Source organism: Diaphorina citri, unplaced genomic scaffold (genome assembly GCF_000475195.1).
Source record: "Diaphorina citri unplaced genomic scaffold, Diaci psyllid genome assembly version 1.1 scaffold80, whole genome shotgun sequence".
Classification (NCBI taxonomy): domain Eukaryota; kingdom Metazoa; phylum Arthropoda; class Insecta; order Hemiptera; family Psyllidae; genus Diaphorina; species Diaphorina citri.
Window position 1 is genome coordinate 165,188 of NW_007377517.1, and position 25,438 is coordinate 190,625.

General features: G+C 40.8%; 1 protein-coding gene across 1 annotated transcript in view; it reads left to right on the forward strand.

Moving 5' to 3' along the window:
* The window catches only part of LOC103522658 (protein unc-13 homolog 4B-like), a 39,827-nt gene that overhangs the window by 11,980 nt on the left and 2,409 nt on the right, over positions 1-25,438 (forward strand). The window contains 20 exon segments of the mRNA XM_026832679.1: positions 2,675-2,833; positions 4,825-5,003; positions 5,371-5,575; positions 5,954-6,133; positions 6,880-7,086; positions 7,581-7,875; positions 8,501-8,546; positions 9,267-9,410; positions 10,520-10,657; positions 10,887-10,938; positions 12,055-12,219; positions 12,222-12,299; positions 12,629-12,730; positions 17,368-17,583; positions 17,916-18,122; positions 18,643-18,937; positions 19,560-19,683; positions 20,457-20,616; positions 20,619-20,707; positions 21,609-21,808. Coding sequence (XP_026688480.1) covers positions 2,675-2,833; positions 4,825-5,003; positions 5,371-5,575; positions 5,954-6,133; positions 6,880-7,086; positions 7,581-7,875; positions 8,501-8,546; positions 9,267-9,410; positions 10,520-10,657; positions 10,887-10,938; positions 12,055-12,219; positions 12,222-12,299; positions 12,629-12,730; positions 17,368-17,583; positions 17,916-18,122; positions 18,643-18,937; positions 19,560-19,683; positions 20,457-20,616; positions 20,619-20,707; positions 21,609-21,808 — 3,241 coding nt within the window.

Here is a 25,438-nt window from a genome sequence, read left to right on the forward strand (position 1 = left end):
CAAAGGTGCTGTAGGACACAGAGTAGAGTTTAGATATAGGAGGCAAAACGAGAAGAGGCAGGCCGAAATGAGATGGAGAGATAGAGTGAAAGAGGACCTTAAAGACAGAAAGGATAGAGAAAAAGAGTAGAATATAAGGTGGAAACGCCGACCCCAAATTGATTTGGGAAAATGTAAACTAACTATTGCACGAGTACATTTTACAAAAGCTGCTTTCCAGAATGCAGCTGAACGATAAAAAGCCTCTTCAAAAGTTTAAATGGTAGAAATAAACTGTCTACAGATACAGATATCTGAGCGTAGGCACAAGAGTCAAAGCAGAGAAAACAATCGAGTAATGTGTCAGGCAGGAATTTTTTGGGCAAGATCTAAAATTTGAAAATTCCATTCCACCCACAAGAATCACATTCAATTATTCGCAATATTATTTGCATATTATGTGCCGCACACATTCTTCTATGGAACACAACACATGAGTAAACAGCTAAACCTCATAACACATTAGGTACTGACAGAAAGGATAGAGAAAAAGAGTAGAATACAAGGTGGAAACGCCGACCCCAAATTGATTTGGGAATATGTAAACTAACTACTGCACGAGAGTACATTTTACAAAAGCTGCTTTCCGGAATGCAGCTGAACGATAAAATGCCTCTTCAAAAGTTCAAGTGTACGCACAAGAGTCAAAGTACAGAAAACAATCGAGAGTCGAGTAATCTGTCAGGCAATAATTTTTTGGGCAAGATCTAAAATTTGAAAATTCCATTCCACCCACAAGAATCACATTCAATTATTCGCATTATTATTTGCATATTATGTGCCGCACACATTCTTCTATGGAACACAACACATGAGTAAACAGCTAAACCTCATAACACATTAGGTACTTAGCAAGTAAAACATTCCGTTTCTGCTTTGTTGCATTGAAAAGTACCATATGCATCTCTTTTGATATGTGAAGCACTGAAAAATCATAAATCATTTGCCATTGGCCCACAATTCATTGGTTATTCAACAGAGTCTGTTTTCAATCAAGCAATCAGCGGAAAATCAATCAAACTTTGAATTTGGAACAAGAAACTTAACTCTGACACCATTTGATACCTCTCATTCCGAGATCCCGACACAAAATAAAGATTTTCCCAGTGGGTAACGCATCATTGTTAGTGCTAGGTCGTGTGTTCGATTCCCGCCCGGGGTGAAATTTATCCTAAACAGGCATGGACGACTGGCTTTCTCCTATCCTGTCCTCTTCTCTTCGATTTCGGAACGATAAGATCTCCACACATAGTCGACCGGCCGTCAATCGACATCGACTGAACCGTCCACACTGCCTCGACAACATAGATTCACTTCGTCGATCGACGGCCGATCAACTATTTTGGGACACACCTTTACAGATCCCTCAATCAAACCAAAAAGATCCAAGAGGATGTGACAAAAGCACGCCATCAGCAAAACAGTTAACAGTATTGTGTGGCAATTTGGCATACTCGTACCATACGGTCAGAGCATTATGTCTGAATGACACGAATTATGTTCTCCTTGGAAATTTATCATGACACATGTATGTATGACGCCAAGGAGATTATTATTTATTTCAAGAGATGAACATTCACTAGAACTGAGAATTTTGAAGAATGAGAAAATGATGTCTTTAGTCTTTGTGTTATACCAAAGACATTTCACTACTTTAGCAAATACTACGGCACCGGCAGTGCAAGTAACTAGATGCTACCATTTACATTGATGTCTCAATGAAAATCAGATGCACAGTTCATCAAATATCTGTTTGGAAGAATTTTTCGAGAGGTTTGATAGAGGGAACTGTAAAAAACAGAGGTTTTGTCGTCCCGAAATCGAAGAGAGACTGAGGACGAAATGGGAGAAAGTCAGCCGTTCCGAGAACAAAACTTATCTATAAAGGATAAAGTTCGCCCCGGGTGGGAATCAAACCCACGCCCTGGCGCTTACAAGGCGCCAATTTTCAAGCTAACTAGGCTAGATTTTTCTACCGTGACCTAGCACTTACAACGGAGGTGCGCTTTGCGCTATCCTTCAAGCTAACCAGGCTGGCTGACCTTAGATTTTAAAAGCGATGTTAAATCCCTTAGCGCTTACAAGGGAAGCGCGCTATCCTAAAAGCTAACTAGGCTGGCTGACCTTAGATTCTTAGCCTGAGTGAGGCGGGAAAAGATTGCAGCACGTGATTGCCCGGATGTTCCATCATTTAACGTGCTATCTCCACTGGGAATAATTAGCAGATCCTTTGGTCCTTATTTATTCCAGGACATTTCAGGTCCTGACAGCCTGAGTGAGGCGGGAAAAGATTGCAGCACGTGATTGCCCGAATGTTCCATCATTTAACGTGCTATCTCCACTGGGAATAATTAGCAGATCCTTTGGTCCTTATTTATTCCAGGACATTTCAGGTCCTGATAGGACAGGCACAGGCACCCATATCGTAAAAAATTGTCTGGTTGAAAGGGTTGATCCTCATATACTTTACAAGATTGGTTTACTGTACAAATTCTTCCACTGCTAAAGTCTGGCTTTTTCCTATCCAGTCTTCCTTTTCTCTTCGCGCTTTTGGGACGATAAGACCTCAGTAGTGACAGTTCCCTCTATTGATCCTCTTTGAAAAAGGTGTTTCATCCACTCCATTTGGTTTCAGATTGACGAGCTGTACTCGGAAATTCTGTACGAGGTACTCCACATTGTGGGCACAGACACGACTGCCCAGCAAGAAGCTCTGCTCCAATATCTCCAGGAAGTGTTCAAACTGGATGATGAGAAACATAACGCTCTACTGGAACAGGTCAAAGCCAAAGAGGTAAGTGGTCATCTTTTACTTCTCCACAAGGGCGGTATTCCAGAAAAAACTTCACATTTTGTCGGCCTTACGGAAAGAACTTCACATTTTGCCGGCCGGCATTCTTTCAGGAATACGCCATAATTATATGTCTACCCATATCGTAAAAAATTGTCTGGTTGAAAGGGTTGATCCTCATATACTTTACAAGATTGGTTTACTGTACAAATTCTTCCACTGCTAAAGTCTGGCTTTTTCCTATCCAGTCTTCCTTTTCTCTTCGCGCTTTTGGGACGATAAGACCTCAGTAGTGACAGTTCCCTCTATTGATCCTCTTTGAAAAAGGTGTTTCATCCACTCCATTTGGTTTCAGATTGACGAGCTGTACTCGGAAATTCTGTACGAGGTACTCCACATTGTGGGCACAGACACGACTGCCCAGCAAGAAGCTCTGCTCCAATATCTCCAGGAAGTGTTCAAACTGGATGATGAGAAACATAACGCTCTACTGGAACAGGTCAAAGCCAAAGAGGTAAGTGGTCATCTTTTACTTCTCCACAAGGGCGGTATTCCAGAAAAAACTTCACATTTTGTCGGCCTTACGGAAAGAACTTCACATTTTGCCGGCCGGCATTCTTTCAGGAATACGCCATAATTATATGTCTGGTTGAATGGAAGACCCAGCAGTTAACCAAACTACAAATATGTATTAAATATGAGTAAAAAGGCAACATTTTTTTACTTTCTAGAAAAGCCACCCACAAAGCGTTCACTCTGACGGTACATCATTATGTTTGCACTGGTCATTGGAATTAGCGACAAATGAGAATCGCCAAGTTATACTGAGACAATAATGTTACAATGACATAAGAAGAAGAAAGATAAATATGTCTGGTTGAATGGAAGACCCAGCAGTTGACCAAACTACAAATTTGTATTAAATATGAGTAAAAAGGCAACATTTTTTCACTTTCTAGAAAAGCCACCCACAAAGCGTTCACTCTGACGGTACATCATTATGTTTGCGTTCATACTGGTCATTGGAATTAGCGACAAATGAGAATCGCCAAGTTATACTGAGACAATAATGTTACAATGACATAAGAAGAAGAAAGATAAACCTATGTTTGCACTGGTCATTGGAATTAGCGACAAATGAGAATCGCCAAGTCATACTGAGACAATAATGTTACAATGGCATGAGAAGAACAAGAAAGATAAATCGTTGCCAGAATTTTGCCTTGAAAACAAATTTCTGTTCAGCACAATTCTTAATAACATTTCAATAGAATCTTCGTTGCCTTGAAAACAAATTTCTGTTCAGCACAATTCTTAATAACATTTCAATAGAATCTTCGTCAGTTTTCCATGAATAGGTGTAACAATTACACAGCATAGATGCTCACGAATAAATGAATTCATGACTTCATGAGTGACATTTTCGGAAAAAAAAAGATCTCTCACACAAAATTTTCTTCGGTCACCTCAACAAAAACAAAACGTGGCTCTATTTGAAAGTACATAGGTAATCTAAAGTTTGACCTACATCACTTTGTATCTTGCTAGCGGCGGCAGCACGTTGAATGCAACAATCCCTGATGGATTAGTGAAGTTGTTGCCCGTTGATAGTATCAGGATGTGTATTTGGACCAATTGAGTCATAGTCTGAGTAATTGCCCGCAGCTGGAGTTTCCCGGCCCCAATCAGGCTGGGTTAGGTTAATATGACGAGGTAGCTTGTCGCCAAATAGAGGGTAAAACTCTCGTATCTATACGGAATTACGGATACATTCAAATTGCGACACTTTAAGGGCGTCTGTGTTCAAACCGCGTCAATATTTTTAGGAATAACAAAAAGGATCTTAGTGGACTTTCTGGCGAACATTTCTCTAAAAGTTTGAGCCTCTTGATGTTTTCACAGAAATTACTCCAGACTCACATGAAGAATTACAATGAAAAAAATCTCTGCCAAACCTTTATCAAATAAAACTTTCCAATCCTTTTTTCCTGCAGGCACCCAACATTCTACTCAACGTTGAAGTCATCGAAGGCAAAGAGCTTTCACCGAAGGACGCCAACGGACTGAGTGACCCTTTCTGTACCCTGTATATGTCCTCCTCAACGGTACATCGGTACAACACATCCGTCAAGTCGGAAACCCTGTCACCCAAATGGGAAGAATACTTCTCACTGTAAGTTTCAATTTATTGGTGTTTATTTCGCTTGATTGAAATCCTATCTTATCATAGTCACAAAAGATCTCATCTGGTCGCAGTGATAGGGCTTAGATAACAGAGGGCCCTGCTTATACATATGTCCTTCGCTGTTGTCGTCGGGCTGACGGCTTTGGATTCGAAAGCCAAATGAATGTTAAAATACCCATTTCATCCTTGCAGACCCGTCAACAACGCACAAGAAGACACGCTTCACGTCGAGGTGTGGGACTTTGATCCGGCGGAAAACCCTGCTTATACATATGTCCTTCGCTGTTGTCGTCGGGCTGACGGCTTTGGATTCGAAAGCCAAATGAATGTTCAAATACCCATTTCATCCTTGCAGACCCGTCAACAACGCACAAGAAGACACGCTTCACGTCGAGGTGTGGGACTTTGATCCGGCGGAAACCGTGAGAGAAAAGGTCACCCGAATAGGAGACGTCAAGGGAGTCAAAGGACTGAGGAAGCTGGTCAAAGAAATCGCACTGACTGTCTCTACGGGGAAACATGACAACGAGCTTATAGGCACGGTGGACTTTCCTATCAAAGTAAGTCATTATGAAAGTAAATTAGAATTCCTCGTGATGAAACAAAACTTGGAAAATGCTTTTTTGTAAATTGGAAGCGTAGTTGCGCAAATAAGTTAAACAGAGAGTAGACTAGCGTTCAGTTGTGGGACTATAAACAGGGAGGAGAACAGCTAACCCTGATTAGCCTAGCTAGCTGGCAGTTTTTCATTGGGTTCTCGCTCTTTTAAAGAACAAACACAAGTCCTCACGATGGTTGATTGCGGTTCAGGACGAGCCAATTGAACACGGCTAGAGATCATCACCCCGGTGTATGGCAGATACGACAAGATATGTTTTCTTTATCCTGCCATCACCATCCGGCGAAAGCTAAATCCGTTAAACAATTTTTTTTTTCAGGACATTCCATCCGATGGACAGACAATTTGGTGCAGCATTCACAAGAAACCGAAGCCCAAACGGCAAGGCGTCCTCAGAATAAGAATGACATTCGGGTCAGAGAAAAACTGCCAAGTGGCAACTCAGGAGTATAAGCATTTAGTTCGAAACCTGCTCCTCTATCATTTGGATAAACGGAAGGTAAACATTTGAGTCAAAATAAGTACCTAATGACCTTTGGTATTTTAAAAACTGACAGACACCACATAAACAACGATACTTTTGTAAAGTTTCCATTATTTATTATTTTTCAATATAACACTCAGAACATAATGAATTTTTATAAGTGGTATACCCATCCGTATAAGCAGAGCTTGTGCCACGGGAACTCATGATATTTAGATCCAACATCCAATCTCAGTGGTACATTGAAATGGGGAACTTTTCTGACGAAATTCCTGTGTGCGGAGTCCAGTATGTAGGACTCAAGTTTCCATTATTTATTATTTTTCAATATAACTCTCAGAACATAATGAATTTTTATAAATGGTATACCCATCCGTATAAGCAGAGCTTGTGCCACGGATGGGGAAAATGATCTCATGATAGTTAGATCCAACATCCAATCTCAGTGGTACATTGAAATGGGGAACTTTTCTGACGAAATTCCTGTGTGCGGAGTCCAGTATGTAGGACTATTGCATCCTAGAATTTCAGTGGTAAGTTCCAACCCAGTCTCTGCAAAGTAATACCTATGTAGATGAAAATTACGAATTTTATGACCAAGCGGGAACCAAAGTACCAAATATTGGTTATATTTTAAGATTTTTAAGCAACCCAAGGTGTGCAGATCTATTTGTGATTCCTGACTTCGTTGGTTGTAAAAATGCAAAAAGTGGTCAGCGAAAGAGGCAATTTTTTCACCCTAAATGTCTCCGCCATTACAGATGCTTCCAGTGATTGAGAAGCACCTTCTAGAAGGCATTGAGATGGAGACTGATGCGAACAGTCTGGATAAACTCATGAGTTACCTGGACGACAGCCTTATGACCATGCGAAACCAACTGAATCCGGATAACTTCCAACGCGTCCTTAGCATCGTGTGGAATTCTGTGTCTTTCAAAGTCGAAAACATGACCCTGTCTAGCTTGAATGTAAGTGGGAACCGTTTTGCTAGTCTTCTTTTTTTTCATAGGGCTTTAACATCCCTGTTTATTACTATGGTCTATGACCCTGATGTCTAGCTTGAATGTAAGTGGGGACCGTCGAGGACAGTTTTGCTAGTCTTTTTTTTTATACAGCTTTAAGGTTTAACAACACTATTGAGGGAGATACGGTAACTTACTTCTACATAAAGTAGGTAAGTGAAGTACCTACATTAAGTTGAAATATAAGAAAAAATAGATAAAGTTGAAATATAAGGAAGAGTAGATAAAGATAAAGTTACCATTCCTCCCTCACTGTTGATATGGTATTGTACCACGGTTGATATGATTCACAAAGTTTCCGAGCCTCCAATTGATTATTAATTTAACGTCACTGTTAACTGCTAAGGTTTATGGGGGATTTAACATCACAAAGGGTTTCCTAATGTACAATCTTACCTCATATTTTTGTATGACAATACATCGATTTTTCCCTTTTCCAGCAAAAGAAACCGCCGCAATTTTTCAAGCACTTGCTGAAAATTTTCGACGTCCTCGTCGAATTCTTCAACGAATCGAACGAAGCGAGTCAGGAGTTTCGCCAATCCCTCCAACTCTACTCACTCACCACTGATGAGCTGACGCACCTCTACCATCTGCAGCAATGCAAGAAGATTCAGTCAGCAGACCAGGGTGACTGTGGACAGCTGACGATTCGGGCCATGATCCTCAAGAACCAGGGAATACTCAAGATTGAGATCATGAACGCGCGGAATTTGAAACCGGTCGATAGTGAAGGTAAGAGGGGTCGATAGTGAAGGTACGAGGAGTCGATAGTGAAGGTAAGAGGAGCTTCATTCTGTGGATTAAGTATCGAAGTGTCGAGATTTTTAAGACCTGTTGTTGTTGTTGTTGTTGTTGTTGTTGTTGTTGTTGTTGTTGTTGTTGTTGTTGTTGTTGTTGTTGTTGTAGCGGCTTTAGCTATAACCGAAAGGTGATGAGACTGATGAGTGTGATGACCAAATAGAGAAAATAGCTCTTCTATCAGCCAGAGCCCATTTTTGAGATCTCGCCCTCGATACGTAAGCCTTAATTTTTGACACTTCGATCTCAAGATTTTTGAGACCTCAGCTGGAATTTTGTCCGGGGTGTACCTTTTATGACCGAGTTTGTTTGTTGTTAGGGATTAGAATACTTGTACCTCTATGTATTTTTGAATGTACATATGGGCAATGAATGGGCATTAGGTACTTCAAACTCTTGACGTTCACGCAACCTCTCGTAGGCTGAAAATTCGTAAAACTTAAAATCACCTAAATAAAACATCGTCAATAATTGATTTTGTGATGATCGAATTTCGTGTGATTGTTGAGATGCTAATATTACTAATGTACCTTCCAGGCAACTGTGATCCCTATGTGAGTGCCCAATGATGAACACACACTTACTCAACTTTCCGCCATATTGAGGTGAGTCTAAAGCTATGTCCACACTTGGTCCACGGCCGTCGATCGATGACTGAAACCGTCCACACTGCCTCGACAACACAGATCTCGTCAATCGATGCGACGGCCGTCGACCATGTGTGGACACAGCTCTAAAAAGCTGAGTTCAAATACAATCTGCCTCACGTTGTTCAGTTTTAGTAAAGTTGATCTTTAGTAAGTCTTATTTTGCAGTCTACCTAACCCCAGATTCCAGAGAGAGAATCCGTGATCAGACCGAAACTCAACATTTACTATTGGCAACCAAAAATGGGTTCAATATAATAAAGCCATCTGTTCCGTAAAAAAAATGGTTTCTTCAAATTAAATTGATCCCAAGGGCAAGGAAAACTTAGACCCTTTGACAAATGGAGTGTGCCTGAAGGCATGTGATGTATTCCAATCCACTGTTCCCTCTTTGTTTTCAGCATCCTCTCTGCATTATCACAGAAGCAGATTCCGGCCGACATAGATTTGCTGCCTGAGGATTCCAGAGAGAGAATCCGTGATCAGACCAAAACTCAACATTTACTATTGGCAACTAAAAATGGGTTCAATATAATAAAGCCATCTGTTCCGTAAAAAAATGGTTTCTTCAAATTAAATTGATCCCAAGGGCAAGGAAAACTTTAGACCCTTTGACAAATGGAGTGTGCCTGAAGGCATGTGATGTGTTCCAATCCACTGTTCCCTCTTTGTTTTCAGCATCCTCTCTGCATTATCACAGAAGCAGATTCCGGCCGACATAGATTTGCTACCTGACAATATTTACGGCTGGATCGTCACGCCCGGACAAAACGATCTGACCATCACGCTGAAAGACGCGGTATCTCAGGGAGCTATAGACTGGTAAGAATCTTGCTTCCCCCCTTGACAAAATTCTCAGGGAGCTATAGACTGGTAAGAATCTTGCTTCCCCCCCTTGACAAAATTCTCAGGGAGCTATAGACTGGTAAGAATCTTGCTCAGATCTCGTCAATCGATGCGACGGCCATCGACCATGTGTAGATACAGCTCTAAATAGCTGAGTTCAAATACAATCTGCCTCACGTTGTTCAGTTTTAGTAAAGTTGATCTTTAGTAAGTCTTATTTTGCAGTCTACCTAACCCCGGATTCCAGAGAGAGAATCCGTCCCCTTGACAAAATCCTGGGTAAGATTCCTTTCAAAAAACCATCGGCGATAGCACATCCAACTGACCAGTTCCCAATAGACCACTGAAGTTAAGCAAGTAATGGTTGATTATCGGATGGGTGGCTATCTGGATAATCGCGTGCTATTGACTTTTCTCGGTCCCACTCGGACTGGGTGAGGTTAATGTGAGTAGAGGGGTAGCTTGTTGCCGAATCAATGGTTAAACCAGAAAACCACCGTCACTAAAGACCTTGGAAGTTACATTAAACCTATTCTTCTTTTTCTTCGCCTTTTCCCGTGTTTAGACGGGGTCGGCGTTTTTCGTCAACCCTCTATCAGCCCTAGGGTGATCGCTTTTGGGCTGACATTTGGTTTTGGCTACAAAATTTTACGAGTGGATGCCCTTCGCACTCAACCTTTGCTAATTCTTTAGCAAGGGAAATTCCAGGCTTGTATCCTACCTGTTTAAAGTCCCCCAGCCAGACTATGCTGGTCTACTCCCTGTTTAAAGTCCCCAAGCCAGACTAGGCTGGTCTACTCTCTGTTTAAAGTCCCCCAGCCAGACTAGGCTGGTCTACTCTCTGTTTAAAGTCCCCCAGCCAGACTAGGCTGGTCTACTCCCTGTTTAAAGTCCCCCAGCCAGACTAGGCTGGTCTACTCCTTCGCACTTAACCTATGCTAATTCTTTAGCAAGGGAAATTCCAGGCTGGTGTCCTCCCTGTTTAAAGTCCCCCAGCCAGACTAGGCTGGTCTACTCCCTGTTTAATGTCCCCCAGCCAGTGACGTTAAACCTGCATCAAACCAATATGCCTCGACTGTTTTCAGGATTCTTTTCATATTCGATCAAAACAAGCCAGAATCAAATGAAGACGACGCTGTGCTAGTCAACCGAATCAAAATTGTGCAACTAGTCAGGACAGATCTCCAGAAGGCAATCGACCATCATGATGAGATATTCAAACAGTGAGTTCTATTTGCTTCATTCTGTCTTTCTCCTTGTTTTCTCAAGGATTTGAGTAATTTGCCCAAACGGCCAAGATCTAAAGGGATTTAAAAGAATATTATCCCGAAAGTAATAGGTAACCGAAAATTAAAACTCATGAAATTATTGAATTTCCAATCTTTAGCAAAAGATATACACTTTTTACTTCGTTTTTGTGTTAATTTGTTCTGTTCATTCATGTGTTTTCAGAATTATGCAATTCCCTTATGCTGCAACTCTGTTCCAAGTGTACGAGCCTAAGGTAAACACCGCTAAACATTAAAGAGCAGCTATGAAAATACCTACCACATATGATTTTTTCAAAGACTTAGATTAAAGGCAAAAAACAACATTTTTCCAATTAGTCGAAGAAAACCCTTGAGACCGTCTGAACTCTCAGTGGTAAAATCGGCCATAAGTGTTTGAAGTATGGTTCACACAATTGAAATTTCTACTTTCAGGTGGTGGAAAGGTCTTGAAAACAATTTTCTGTTCAGCACAATTCTTCGGAAATAACATTTCAATAGAATCTTCGTCAGTTTTCCATGAATAGGTGTAAACATTACACAGCATATTAGAAGCTCACGGATAAGAAAAAGTCATGTGACTTCCTAAGTGACCCTTTCGAAAAAAAAAAGATCTTTCACACAAAATTTTCTCCGGTCACCTCAACAAAAACAAAACGTGACGCTTTTTGAAATAGGTAACCTAAATTTTGACCTACATCACATCACTTTGTATCTTGCTAGCGGCGACAGCACGTTCAATGTAACAATCGCAGATGCATTACTGAAGTTGTTAGGCGTTGTTAGTATCAGGATGTGTATTTGCACTATTTGGGTCACGGTCTGAGTAATTGCTCGCAGTTGGAGTTTCCCGGCTCCAATCAGGCTGGGTGAAGTAAATGTTAGGAGGCGGGTACAGTCCACTTCAACTGGGAAGTCCGATGACCTTTGGGTGCGCACTCGTCCAAAAATAGCTCGTTGATTAACAAGTAAGCATGTGAATAGTTGATCCCATGGGATTTTTCACGCCGAATCGAATGGTGAAACTTTAGAACTGTCCGACTTACAGTTGAGAAGTTGCGGTTCCCCTCCATGCGCTTCCATCGGACTTCCCAGTTGACGTGGACTGTAGCTTGTTGTCGAATAGGGGGTAAGGGCCGTCTCACATTGGACGCGTAGTCGGCTGCATAATCAAACCCATGAAAATGATACAGAGTCTGTATAGGGTCTCTATCATTTTCATAGGATTGGTTTGGCAGCCGACTATGTAGATGAAAATTACGAATTTTATGACCAAGCGGGAACCAAAGTACCAAATATTGGTTATATTTTAAGATTTTTAAGCAACCCAAGGTGTGCAGATCTATTTGTGATTCCTGACTTCGTTGGTTGTAAAAATGCAAAAAGTGGTCAGCGAAAGAGGCACTAACTTATTTAATTTAAACATATTACTTCCAAGTTCTATTTCAATATTTTTCATTTATTGTATAAGTACTCGTATGTTGTATTCTAATTCCATATACCTATCACTTGTGTATTCCAGATCAAAATATTCTGGGAGCAACTAGCCTGGCCGGATGTGGAAGGGTGCTACACTTTTGTCGCCAAAATTATTGACGTAAGTGCTGAAATTTCTTTTTCTTTCTAGCAGGTCACTTTTATTTTAATTACGAGTATTATCCTTACTATTGGTTCATGAGTTCATGGGCATTTCCCAGCCTTTGAATATAATCTGAAACTACCTAAAAACGGCTACTTTCCCTGTCGCGTATAATATCTCTAGTAGCGCGGTCAAACTTTCTTGACTTGGCGGGGCGGAGCGCTACCGCGCTCCTTAATTATTATATCTGATTATTATCTTTATTATTTATAAGATTTGATTATGGTGACACTGTTTCGAACACGGATAGTAAGAATTGCAAAATTTGTCTTCTCTCGTCATTTCAGGACATGTGTCGGTCATGTATTCACTACGCTGACAGAATGAGCAGGAAAGTCGACTATGTTTCGTCTACTACCATGTCTAACACATTTCAAGTCACGCCTGAGGTAAGACAAGATAATTTGAGACCAAATTAGTAACCATTTTCCAAGTCACCCTCATAAGTATCATAACCAATCGTACAATCCTCAAATTGCTCCGTTTCTGAGAGAGCAAATGAAATTGGAGGATCTAGCAATAATTCTGGCATACTAGCGTTACTACTTACTTTCCGACCTCCAATCTGAAATCATGATGCGGCTAGGAGAGCAATACATCAAGTTTTCAAACATTGCCGTCATTTGCTTGGTCTGTAAGTACTTCCATTCGTACAGCGTTCTGAAGTACAAATCTGATCCTCTCTCTGCTATGTGGCCCATACAAAAACCAGAAGCGTTTAAAATTTCTCACATCTACTGACATTATCCTTCTCATTTCATTATTACTTACTAATTTCATTATTCTAGTATCACACGACGAATATCACTTCTCTCATAATTCGGCGGGTTACCTTCACTCCACAACTAAATATACCAATCCATATGTTGGTTTCACGTGTATTCGTTCAGCCATCCCGTCCTATTTTTCCCAAAGTCCTCATCTATAATGGTATAATTAATATGTGCATTCAGAATCTTCGGGCGTTTGCCGCGCGGTTGCTTCGTCACATATTTCCGTTTCATTCGCGTCGACTGCGTTATATTTTTTGCCCGCGTTCGTCTCGTATGCGTCATGTTCGTTCGTCGCACGTACGGGCGTTTCGTGCGACTCATATTGAACATGTATTCGCTCCGGTCCGTCGCCTCATTTCGCTTGATCACATCACGGACGTATTCGTCGCTCGTCAGATTCCAATTGTGAGGCAATCCGTTGTGGCATTCCAGGAGGTGGATGCGTAGGTCACCAAACGACTTGCAAGCGGTCCCGCACATTTGGTCAGGACACGTCACTGATATGGCTTTGTAGCGCTCGGCGCAGGTGTACGTATCTCGAATAAACCAGGCAGGGGTCGTCATGTTTTCAACCGTTAGAATGTGCTTGTAGTAGGACTCCTCCTTTCTGAAAGGATAGCAGGTGAAAATGAGAATTTTGATTACGGATAGAAGACAACAGAGAATTTTTCTGTTTTTGAAATTGACATTGTTTTTCACTGCTCTATGAGATGAGGTCGTGGTTATGTACCGGGTTGGGTTAGGTTCGGACTGGTTGGGATAGGGTATTGTTTCTACAGTTTGGCATCCGTATGATTTTTCTATGGGATATCTTCTGTTTAAAATCAATTCTGTCCCAAACTACTAATCCATCTTCTTATCCGTCTGTCTTTCCGTCCCAAACTACTTACCTTTCTCCTTATCCGTCTATCGTTCCAGATCGAGGCGTACAAGTGGAAGGGCGAGTTCGACCTCCTAGCGCAAACCCTCACCTACTTACCTTTCTCCTTATCCGTCTATCGTTCCAGATCGAGGCGTACAAGTGGAAGGGCGAGTTCGACCTCCTAGCGCAAACCCTCAGAAGCGAATACAATAGTCCGCCCCTTATACCTTTTTATTACTATTGTAATAATAAAGGAAGGACGGACTAAAAATGATAGAAATTCTACTTACACAGGATTATAAAAATACTCATTCAGATCCACAGTGGGGAAGATTTCAGTCGTGTGGTTACTTGACGATTGCTTGGCTCGATAGTTAGCGATCATGTCTTGTAAATACTTCGGTAGATCTTCGTTATTCGCCAGATTTGTCCTCAGATATAATACGATCATCTATAAAAATACTTATTCAGATCCACAGTGGGGAAGATTTCAGTCGTGTGGTTACTTGACGATTGATTGGCTCGATAGTTAGCGATCATGTCTTGTAAATACTTCGGTAGATCTTCGTTATTCGCCAGATTTGTCCTCAGATATAATACGATCATGACCGAGATGTTGATTCTCCAGTCGAATTCTAATCGTTTGTTCATTCTTATACAACAAATGGAGATTTGGCTGGCCAACTTTCACAAAAGGTTACAGACGGACTCCAAAAATACACCCAGAAAATTAGAAAAATTCACATTACCACACTATTTATCATGACGGGACCTAAGTCCTTTTCAACAAAAACTAAATACACGATCACATTGATTTAATTTTCTCTTTTATAAAATAGATATGTTACGGGGATACATTAATGAAACTTGATTGATTGTTGAAAAATAACATATAGACTGGTAAGAATCTTGCTTCCCCCCTTGACAAAATCCTGGGTAAGATTCCTTTCAGAAAAACCATCGGCGATAGCAGTAGCACATCCAACTGACCAGTTCCCAATGGACCACTAGTGAAGTTAAGCAAGTAATGGTTGATGTTCGGATGGGTGACTATCTGGACAATCGCGTGCTATTGACTTTTCCCTACCTCGGTGGTGTAGTGGTCAAGGCGCTCGCTGGTAATCAGGAGGGCGTGGGTTCAATCCCAGCCGAGGTATGGAATTTTATCCTCATATAATTTGACAATTTGACCACAATAATAGTAGTAGCCTACTGCTGGAGTAAAGGGACTTTTCAGTCCTATGCGAGCAGTATAAATATCACACTATTTGTCATGACGGGACCTAAGTCCTTTTCAACAAAAATTAAATACATGATCACATTGATTTAATTTTCTCTTTTATAAAATAGATATGTTACGGGGATACATTAATGAAACTTGATTGATTGTTGAAAAATAACAAGTCCTTTTCACGCACTTCCGAGACAAGTGTAACACTATTGACATATATTATGGTTTCTTCCTCTCTGTTAGGCGTGTTTGGCGCATTTCTGTGATAACAATGTGTTAGACACAGACGTGGAGATGTTGATTCTATGAAGTGTTTGGTCAACCAGTGCAGAACTAAAGGAATCAGTAACATACGATGACTGGAATGGCTGGAAATTCTGAGTGCAACCCGGTCCCACTCAGACTGGGTGAGGTTAATGTGAGTAGACGGGTAGCTTGTTGCCGAATCAATGGTTAAACCAGAAAACCACCGTCATTAAAGACCTTGGAAGATATACAGTGACATTTAACCTGTTCTTCTTTTTCTTCGCCTTTTCCCGTGTTTAGACGGGGTCGGCGTTTTTCGTCAACCCTCTATCAGCCCTAGGGTGACATTTGGTTTTGGCTACAAAATTTTACGAGTGGATGCCCTTCGCACTCAAGCTTTGCTAATTCTTTAGCAAGGGAAATTCCAGGCTGGTATCCTCCCTGTTTAAAGTCCCCAAGCCAGACTAGGCTGGTCTACTCCCTGTTAAAAGTCCTCCAGCCAGACTAGGCTGGTCTACTCCCTGTTAAAAGTCCTCCAGCCAGACTAGGCTGGTCTACTCCCTGTTTAAAGTCCCCCAGCCAGTGACGTTAAACCTGCATCAAACCAATATGCCTCGACTGTTTATAGTATCATTTTTCGACCAAAGCAAAGCCCAGATGGAATGAATGTGTTTCGCATAAAATTTTAATTTTTAACAATAACAAGGTCATAGGTTAAACTTGATTTAGATGATGTGCGAAGTTTTGTCGAAACTTTATCATGAAATTTATTTGTCTTTAGTTACGTAGTTGAATTTTCTCAGTTTGGATCCGATTCACGATTACTAGAAGCTAGGCAGGGGTCCTTTTTTCGAATTCTGCGGTTCACTATACTTCTAATAACTTTAGACCTTCCTTTTAAGGCAAAAAACAACATTTTTCCAATTAGTCGAAGAAAACCCTTGACACCGTCTGAACTCTCAGTGGTAAAATCGGCCATAAGTGTTTGAAGTATGGTTCACACAATTGAAATTTCTACTTTCAGGTGGTGGAAACGTGGACAACGCCAACGATACCGTTTCCAATAAGTTGCTGGATCTCATTCTGAACGCTGTTAACAAGGTAAGGCCCGTCGTACATTGGAAAACATTTTGTAGTCGCCTGCAAACCCAAACCTATGAAAATAATGTATTCTGTACGTTCTTCTGACGGTAGACGAACCCACCAAGTCGTGGTTTGGTGGTACTTCAAACGGCTTCAAATATGTCGAGTGATTGCAGGGGAAAAGGAGGCACTTGGTAATGCTGTGATATCCACAAAAATTGTGAAAAATCCCTGCTTTACCACAAATAATGATTTGTTTTGATTTGATGAGTCAGTCGATTCGGTTTCCAATAAGTTGCTGGATCTCATTCTGAACGCTGTTAACAAGGTAAGGGCCGTCGTACATTGGAAGACATTTTGTAGTCGCCTGCAAACCCAAACTTATGAAAATAATGTATTCTGTACGTCCTTCTGACGGCAGACGAACCCAACAAGTCGTGGTTTGGTGGTACTTCAAACGGCTTCAAATATGTCGAGTGATTGCAGGGGAAAAGGAGGCACTTAGTAATGCTGTGATATCCACAAAAATTGTGAAAAATCCCTGCTTTACCACAAATAATGATTTGTTTTGATTTGATGAGTCAGTCGATTCTACTTTAGGGCAATTTTTGGAGATGGGAAAATGGTAATACCGTATTGTTACTTAAGTAATTGGACTTCAAATTCATTACTTGCCTCGCGAGTACATAAACCCATCTTCACGTCTACGAAATCCTCTCTTGTATGTACCTACCATTGTACCCAATTATTAAGTAATTGGACTTAAAATTCATTGCTTGCCTCGCGAGTACCTAATAAATCCATCTTCACATCTCCATAATCTTTTTCCAGTGGTGCTACGCCATGAACAACATCGACTACGTGCGACACTCCATCGAACCCCTTGTTCAAGAACTCGGGGTGGACAAGATCGTTCAAAAGTTGGCCGAATTCCGAAGCGACACCGCGTCCAAACAATGCCAGCAGACGCTCAAACTAGTTGTGGACAACGCCAACGATACCGTTTCCAATAAGTTGCTGGATCTCATTCTGAACGCTGTTAACAAGGTAAGGACCGTTGCACATTGCAAGACTTTTTGTAGTCGCCTGCAAACCCAAACCTATGAAAATAATGTATTCTGTACGTCTTTCTGACGGTAGACGAACCCAACAAGTCGTGGTTTGGTGGTACTTCAAACGGCTTCAAATATGTCGAGTGATTGCAGGGGAAAAGGAGGCACTTAGTAATGCTGTGATATCCACAAAAATTGTGAAAAATCCCTGCTTTACCACAAATAATGATTTGTTTTGATTTGATGAGTCAGTCGATTCTAGTTGATGTCAATCCAACAATACCTTCAAAGCAATTTTTTTCAACCTAAATGTCTCCGCCATCACAGATGCTTCCAGTGATTGAGAAGCACCTCCTAGAAGGCATTGAGATGGAGACTGATGCCAACAGTCTGGATAAACTCATGAGTTACCTGGACGACAGCCTTATGACCATGCGAAACCAACTGAATCCGGATAACTTCCAACGCGTCCTTAGCATCGTGTGGAATTCTGTGTCTTTCAAAGTCGAAAACATGACCCTGTCTAGCTTGAATGTAAGTGGGAATCGTTTTGCTAGTCTTTTTTTTTTCATAGGGCTTTAACATCCGTGTTTATTGCTATGGTCTATGACCCTGTCTAGCTTGAATGTAAGTGGGGACCGTCGAGGACAGTTTTGCTAGTCTTTTTTTTATACAGCTTTAACGTTCAACGTCACTATTGAGGGAGATATGGAAACTTACTTCTACTTAAAGTAGGTAAGTGAAGTACCTACATAAAGTTGAAATATAAGGAAGAGTAGATAAAGATAAAGTTACTGTTACCATTCCTCCCTCACTGTTGATATGGTATTGTACCACGGACCACGGTTGATATGATTCACAAAGTTACCGAGCCTCCAATTGATTATTAATTTAACGTCACTGTTAACTGCTAAGGTCTATCTATCTATCTATCTATCTATCTATCTGTTAACTGCTAAGGTTCATGGGGGATTTAACACCACAAAGGGCTTCCTAATGTACAATCTTACCTCATATTTTTGTATGACTATACATCGATTTTTCCCTTTTCCAGCAAAAGAAACCGCCGCAATTTTTCAAGCACTTGCTGAAAATTTTCGACGTCCTCGTCGAATTCTTCAACGAATCGAACGAAGCGAGTCAGGAGTTTCGCCAATCCCTCCAACTCTACTCACTCACCACTGATGAGCTGACGCACCTCTACCATCTGCAGCAATGCAAGAAGATTCAGTCAGCAGACCAGGGTGACTGTGGACAGCTGACGATTCGGGCCATGATCCTCAAGAACCAGGGAATACTCAAGATTGAGATCATGAACGCGCGGAATTTGAAACCGGTCGATAGTGAAGGTAAGAGGGGTCGATAGTGAAGGTAAAAGGAGTCGATAGTGAAGGTAAGAAGGGTCGATAGTGAAGGTAAGAGGAGCTTCATTCTGTGGATTAAGTATCGAAGTGTCGAGATTTTTAAGACCTGTTGTTGTTGTTGTTGTTGTTGTTGTTGTTGTTGTTGTTGTTGTTGTTGTTGTTGTTGTTGTTGTTGTAGCGGCTTTATCTATAACCGAAAGGTGATGAGACTGATGAGTGTGATGACCAAATAGAGAAAATAGCTCTTCTATCAGCCAGAGCCCATTTTTGAGATCTCGCCCTCGATACGTAAGCCTTAATTTTTGACACTTCGATCTCAAGATTTTTGAGACCTCAGCTGGAATTTTGTCCGGGGTGTACCTTTTATGACCGAGTTTGTTTGTTGTTAGGGATTAGAATACTTGTACCTCTATGTATTTTTGAATGTACATATGGGCAATGAATGGGCATTAGGTACTTCAAACTCTTGACGTTCACGCAACCTCTCGTAGGCTGAAAATTCGTAAAACTTAAAATCACCTAAATAAAACATCGTCAATAATTGATTTTGTGATGATCGAATTTCGTGTGATTGTTGAGATGCTAATATTACTAATGTACCTTCCAGGCAACTGTGATCCCTATGTGAAAATCAACTTCCTTCCCGAAGACAAATTTCTCAACACGACCAAACCAAGAACCAAAGTCCACAAGAAAACGCTGTATCCCTTATTCGATGAAACTTTCCAAGTGTAAGTATTGTGCCTGCCACTCAAGCGCAGACAGGCCTAGATCTCACTGACCGTGGTCTATCAGACGATCTGAGTGTGATTGGGTGGCCTTAGGCTACTAGGCTTGAATTTTATTCTTTTTCTTCGTAATCAATCAGGCCAGGTAAAGTATCGTTGTAAGGTAATAACTACAGCCCGACACCAACTTTAGTTGAATGGGCTGTAGAGCACTTTAATTCCAATCAAAATATCTTATTAAGAAAAGAACTCTTTAAAGTTATCTTATTAAATGAGCCTAGTACTCCTTTATAGATAAATAAAGTAAAAAAAAAAGTAAGTAGTGTTTTAGTGAAATGTAGATCTCTGAAAATAACCATTGAAAATAAGCACTGATACTTATTGAAGTTCCAAAGGCAATCTGTCCCGCCTTTTCAGAACGTAAGTGATGTTTTTCGTGTTTAAAATAAATAAAACAATTTTCTTTCGCCAGTTTCGCCTTCTTTTTCCTCGCTTTTTCCTGTGTACAGACGGGGTCGTTTTTTTTTTCGCCAGCCTCCCATCAGCCCTGAGGTGATTGCTTTGGGCTGATCCGCTGATATTTGGTTTTGGCTACAAAATGTTTTGCGAGTGGATACTCTTCGCACTCAACCTGTGCTATTTCTTTAGCTAGGGAAATTTCAGGCTGGTTAAAGTCTCTCAGGCATCAGACTGAGCTGGTCTACTCCTTAGAGTCCCCCGGACAGACGTAACAAGTAAAACAACTAATAATTTCATTCTCTAATTCTCTTACCCAGAGTTCTCACTAACGATCAGATGGATCTGAAAGACGCCCTGCTTCAGTTTGTCGTCAAAGATCAGGACTTCCTGGGCAAGAATGAGTTCGTAGGGGAAAGTTTCCTGTTTATGAATAGAATCAAGTTTGCTCAGGACTCGGAGAAACTGCTGGACATGGAGCCCCCGAAGACAAATTTCTCAACACGACCAAACCAAGAACCAAAGTCCACAAGAAAACGCTGTATCCTTTATTCGATGAAACTTTCCAAGTGTAAGTATTGTGCCTGCCACTCAAGCGCAGACAGACCTGCGGTCTATCAGACTCAAGCGCAGACAGACCTAGGTCTCACTGACCGTGGTCCATCAGACGATCTGAGTGTGATTGGGTGGCCTTAGGCTACTAGGCTTGAATTTCATTCTTTTTCTTCGTGGTCAATCAGGCCAGGTATAGTATCGTTGTAGGGTAATAACTACAGCCCGACACCAACTTTAGTTGAATGGGCCGTGGAGCACTTTAATTCCAATTAAAATATCTTATTAAGAAAAGAACTCTTTAAAGTTATCTTATAAAATGAGCCTAGTACTCCTTTATTATGTATAAATAAAGTTAAAAAAAGTAAGTAGTATTTTAGTGAAAATAAGCATTGATACTTATTGAAGTTCCAAAGGCAATCTGTCCCGCCTTTTCAGAACGTACCTAAGTAATGTTTTTCATGTTTAAAATAAATAAAACAATTTTCTTTCGCCAGTTTCGCCTTCTTTTTCCTGTGTACAGACGGGGTCGTTTTTTTTTTCGCCAGCCTCCCATCAGCCCTGGGGTGATTGCTTTGGGCTGATCCGCTGATATTTGGTTTTGGCTACAAAATGTTTTGCGAGTGGATACTCTTCGCACTCAACCTGTGCTATTTCTTTAGCTAGGGAAATTTCAGGCTGGTTAAAGTCTCTCAGGCAGACTGAGCTGGTCTACTCCTTACACCCATATTTATGAACAAAATGCTGGCTCTTAAGTTCGTGCTAAGCATAATCTCAAGGCATTTGATTGGTCAATTTTGACTTGAGACTGATCTAAGAACGATCATTCTTGTTCATATAAATACGAGTGTTAGAATCCCCCGGACAGACGTAACAAGTTAAAACAACTAATAATTTTCTTCTCTAATTCCCTTACCCAGAGTCCTCACTAACGATCAGATGGATCTGAAAGACGCCCTGCTTCAGTTTGTCGTCAAAGATCAGGACTTCCTAGGCAAGAATGAGTTCGTAGGGGAAAGTTTCCTGTTTATGAATAGAATCAAGTTTGCTCAGGACTCGGAGAAACTGCTGGACATGGAGCAGATCCATATGAAACTAGGCAAACCTAGCAGTGAAAAGAGTGAGTACCACCTGGTCCAAGAGAGAATTAGTAAATTAACAGGAAGTATATACCTAAAAAAAGAAAGGAGGAATAGGTCTGAGGTCAGCCAATAATCAGGTAGACCTGACACCTGATGAGCACACACACACTATCAGGTAGACCTGACACCTGATGAGCACACACACTATCAGGTAGACCTGACACCTGATGAGCACACACACTATCAGGTAGACCTGACACCTGATGAGCACACACACTATCAGGTAGACCTGACACCTGATGAGCACACACACTATCAGGTAGACCTGACACCTGATGAGCACACACACTATCAGGTAGACCTGACACCTGATGAGCACACACACTATCAGGTAGACCTGACACCTGATGAGCACACACACTATCAGGTAGACCTGACACCTGATGAGCACACACACTATCAGGTAGACCTGACACCTGATGAGCACACACACTATCAGGTAGACCTGACACCTGATGAGCACACACACTATCAGGTAGACCTGACACCTGATGACAGGATAAAATCCGCCCCGGGCGGGAATCGAACCCGCGGCCCAGCGCTTACAAGGCAGACGCACTACCAACTACCAACTAAGCTAACTAGGCTGGCTGGATATTTGTCCTTAGTTACGTAGTTGAATTTTCTCAGTTTGGACCCCGATTCACGATTACTAGAAGTTAGGCAGGGGTCCTTTTTTCGGATTCTTTGGTTCACTATACTTCTAATAGGTAACTTTAGACTTTCCTTTTTTCTTACTTTAGGGCAATTTTTGGAGATGGGAAAATGGTAATACCGTATTATTACTTAAGTAATTGGACTTCAAATTCATTACTTGCCTCGCGAGTGCATAAACCCATCTTCACGTCTACGAAATCCTCTCTTGTATGTACCATTGTACCCAATTATTAAGTAATTGGACTTAAAATTCATTGCTTGCCTCGCGCGTACCTAATAAATCCATCTTCACATCTCCATAATCTTCTTCCAGTGGTGCTACGCCATGAACAACATCGACTACGTGCGACACTCCATCGAACCCCTCGTTCAAGAACTCGGGCACTTTAGGGCAATTTTTGGAGATGGAAAAATGGTAATATATCGTATTATTACTTAAGTAATTGGACTTCAAATTCATTACTTGCCTCGCGAGTACATAAACCCATCTTCACGTCTACGAAATCCTCTCTTGGGTACGAAATTACCATTGTACCCAATTATTAAGTAATTGGACTTAAAATTCATTGCTTGCCTCGCGAGTACCTAATAAATCCATTTTCACATCTCCATAATCTTTTTCCAGTGGTGCTACGCCATGAACAACATCGACTATGTGCGACACTCCATCGAACCCCTCGTTCAAGAACTCGGGGTCGACAAGATCGTTCAAAAGTTGGCCGAATTCCGAAGCGACACCGCGTCCAAACAATGCCAGCAGACGCTCAAACTAGTCGTGGACAACTTGGCAAACTTCAAGCCTGCGTTCACGCGCTACGATTCACTTGTACAAACCGGCTTGCGCAAGCCAGTTTGAGCAAATGGCTTGAGCGTGTAAACCCACTTTTAGAGTGATCAGTTTTGATAGAAAATGACGTTTCCACCATGGGAAATTCGTCAGGAAAACCTTCCCCAGAGCTCAAACCCGGATCAAGAGGCAATTTTGTTGTCTACTCGTCTGTAGTGCTGAATATAAATCCCGTCAATTATTAGATTATTATCAATAATATCAATGTATAACTCTTGTGCACTCTGTTTATTTCATTTACCTATATGTAGGTAGGTATATCAATATTTTCCTAAATAGCTTGATTCCTAGATTTTATATATTTTGTACTAATTTTATCCTATTTATTTCCTGTTAAGTTGTATAACTCTTGTGCAATTTGTTTATTTCATTTACCTATATGTAGGTAGGTGTATCAATATTTTTCTAAATAGCTTGATTCCTAGATTTTATATATTTTGTACTAATTTTATCCTATTTATTTCCTGTTAAGTTGTATTTAATTTGTACAGTATTTATTATTCAACATTGAAACTTGTCAAAGTTCATCAAGTTAAACCTAGACAGTGAAACCTCCCTTAGCGGGCACCTCCAAATGGCGGACAAAACCGCGGGGGTCAAGTGTATCGTAGTAGGTATACCAGAATGTGTATACCATAAATCAGACAAAAATCGGAAAACCTTTTTACAAAAAAAAAAAATCTGGTGTGAACATCACACGACTTTCCTTATCCTATTGAATGATGCTTATTTGAGTGTTCTTTCACCCTAACTTTTACAACTAGTACAGCCATTCTTAACCTATGGTCCGTGGACCACTAGTGGTCCGCGAGAAGGTTTCAGGTGGTCCGCGAGAGGTGAGTAAGGAACCAGAATGTGTCATAATCCATAAATCAGACAAAAATCGGAAAACCTTTTTACAAAAAAATTGAGAAGGATATATTTATTTACCTATTTATTGAGAAGGATATCTATTTACCTAGGTACAGTAAATTACAAATATTGTAAGTACCTAAGTGCATATACCATATACCCATTAATAATTTATTGCATGTAAGTATGTCCTATGCAAAATAAATAAATGAAAATATAAAAAAAGTCTTTTTTAAAGAAGGACCATTCTTTCTTGTGGTGTTTGTTTGTTTATTCATTTTCAAACGTGACCTAATGACATATTAGGGTATTTTAAGTACATTTTCCGGTCCTTCTAAATCTAAACCATATATTATTTCTTCCTTTTTTACCAAATTTCCCAAATCTATTTTCTGCCAATTTCCACTGAAAATCTATTCAATACAAAACGTCTGCGAGGGACAATCAGTACTCGTCCTCGAAAAGTTCTCTAGTTTTTTAAACGTGACCTAATGACATATTAGGGTATTATAAGTACATTTTCCGGCCCTTCTAAACCATATATTATTTCTTCCTTTTCTACCAAATTTCCCAAATTTATTTTCTGCCAATTTCCACTGAAAATCTATTCAATACAAAACGTCTGCGAGGGACAATCAGTACTCGTCCTCGAAAAGTTCTCTAGTGGGGCCCATCTTCATCAGATTGAATTGCACAATCGCAAACGGCGCTCCAATCCCAGATACAACGTAGACGAAAAATATGACCGAGAATTTGCCCCGATTCCGAGTGTCCACAGGCAAACTTTCATATTTGTACTCGTACTTTGTCGATTTCTTCCAACCAAAGGGAGAGGTTCCAAAGGAATTGACTCGGTTCGTGATAGGACACTTGAGGTTTCGTAATTTGAAGAACGTTCTAAGCATGACGGAAGTTCGATTCCGAGATTTCCACGTGAAAAGTGAACAAAAATCGTACCGAAATGGACGAGCACAGGGAAAATGGAATAGGTGTTGAACTTTTGGAACCACAAATGTTCGAATACGAATAATAATGATTGGAATGAGATTAATTTCAAATTTTATTATTCAAGCCAGATTTTTATACCGAGCTGTGAAATTAGGTATCAAGTTACCCACTAATACCCACATAGCCAGCCTAGTTTGCTTGGTTGGTAGCGCGTCTGCCTTGTAAGCGCCAAGCCGCGGATTCAATTCCCGCCCGGGGCGGATTTTACAATGATGGGATAATTAATGTTCATTTTCGGAACGGT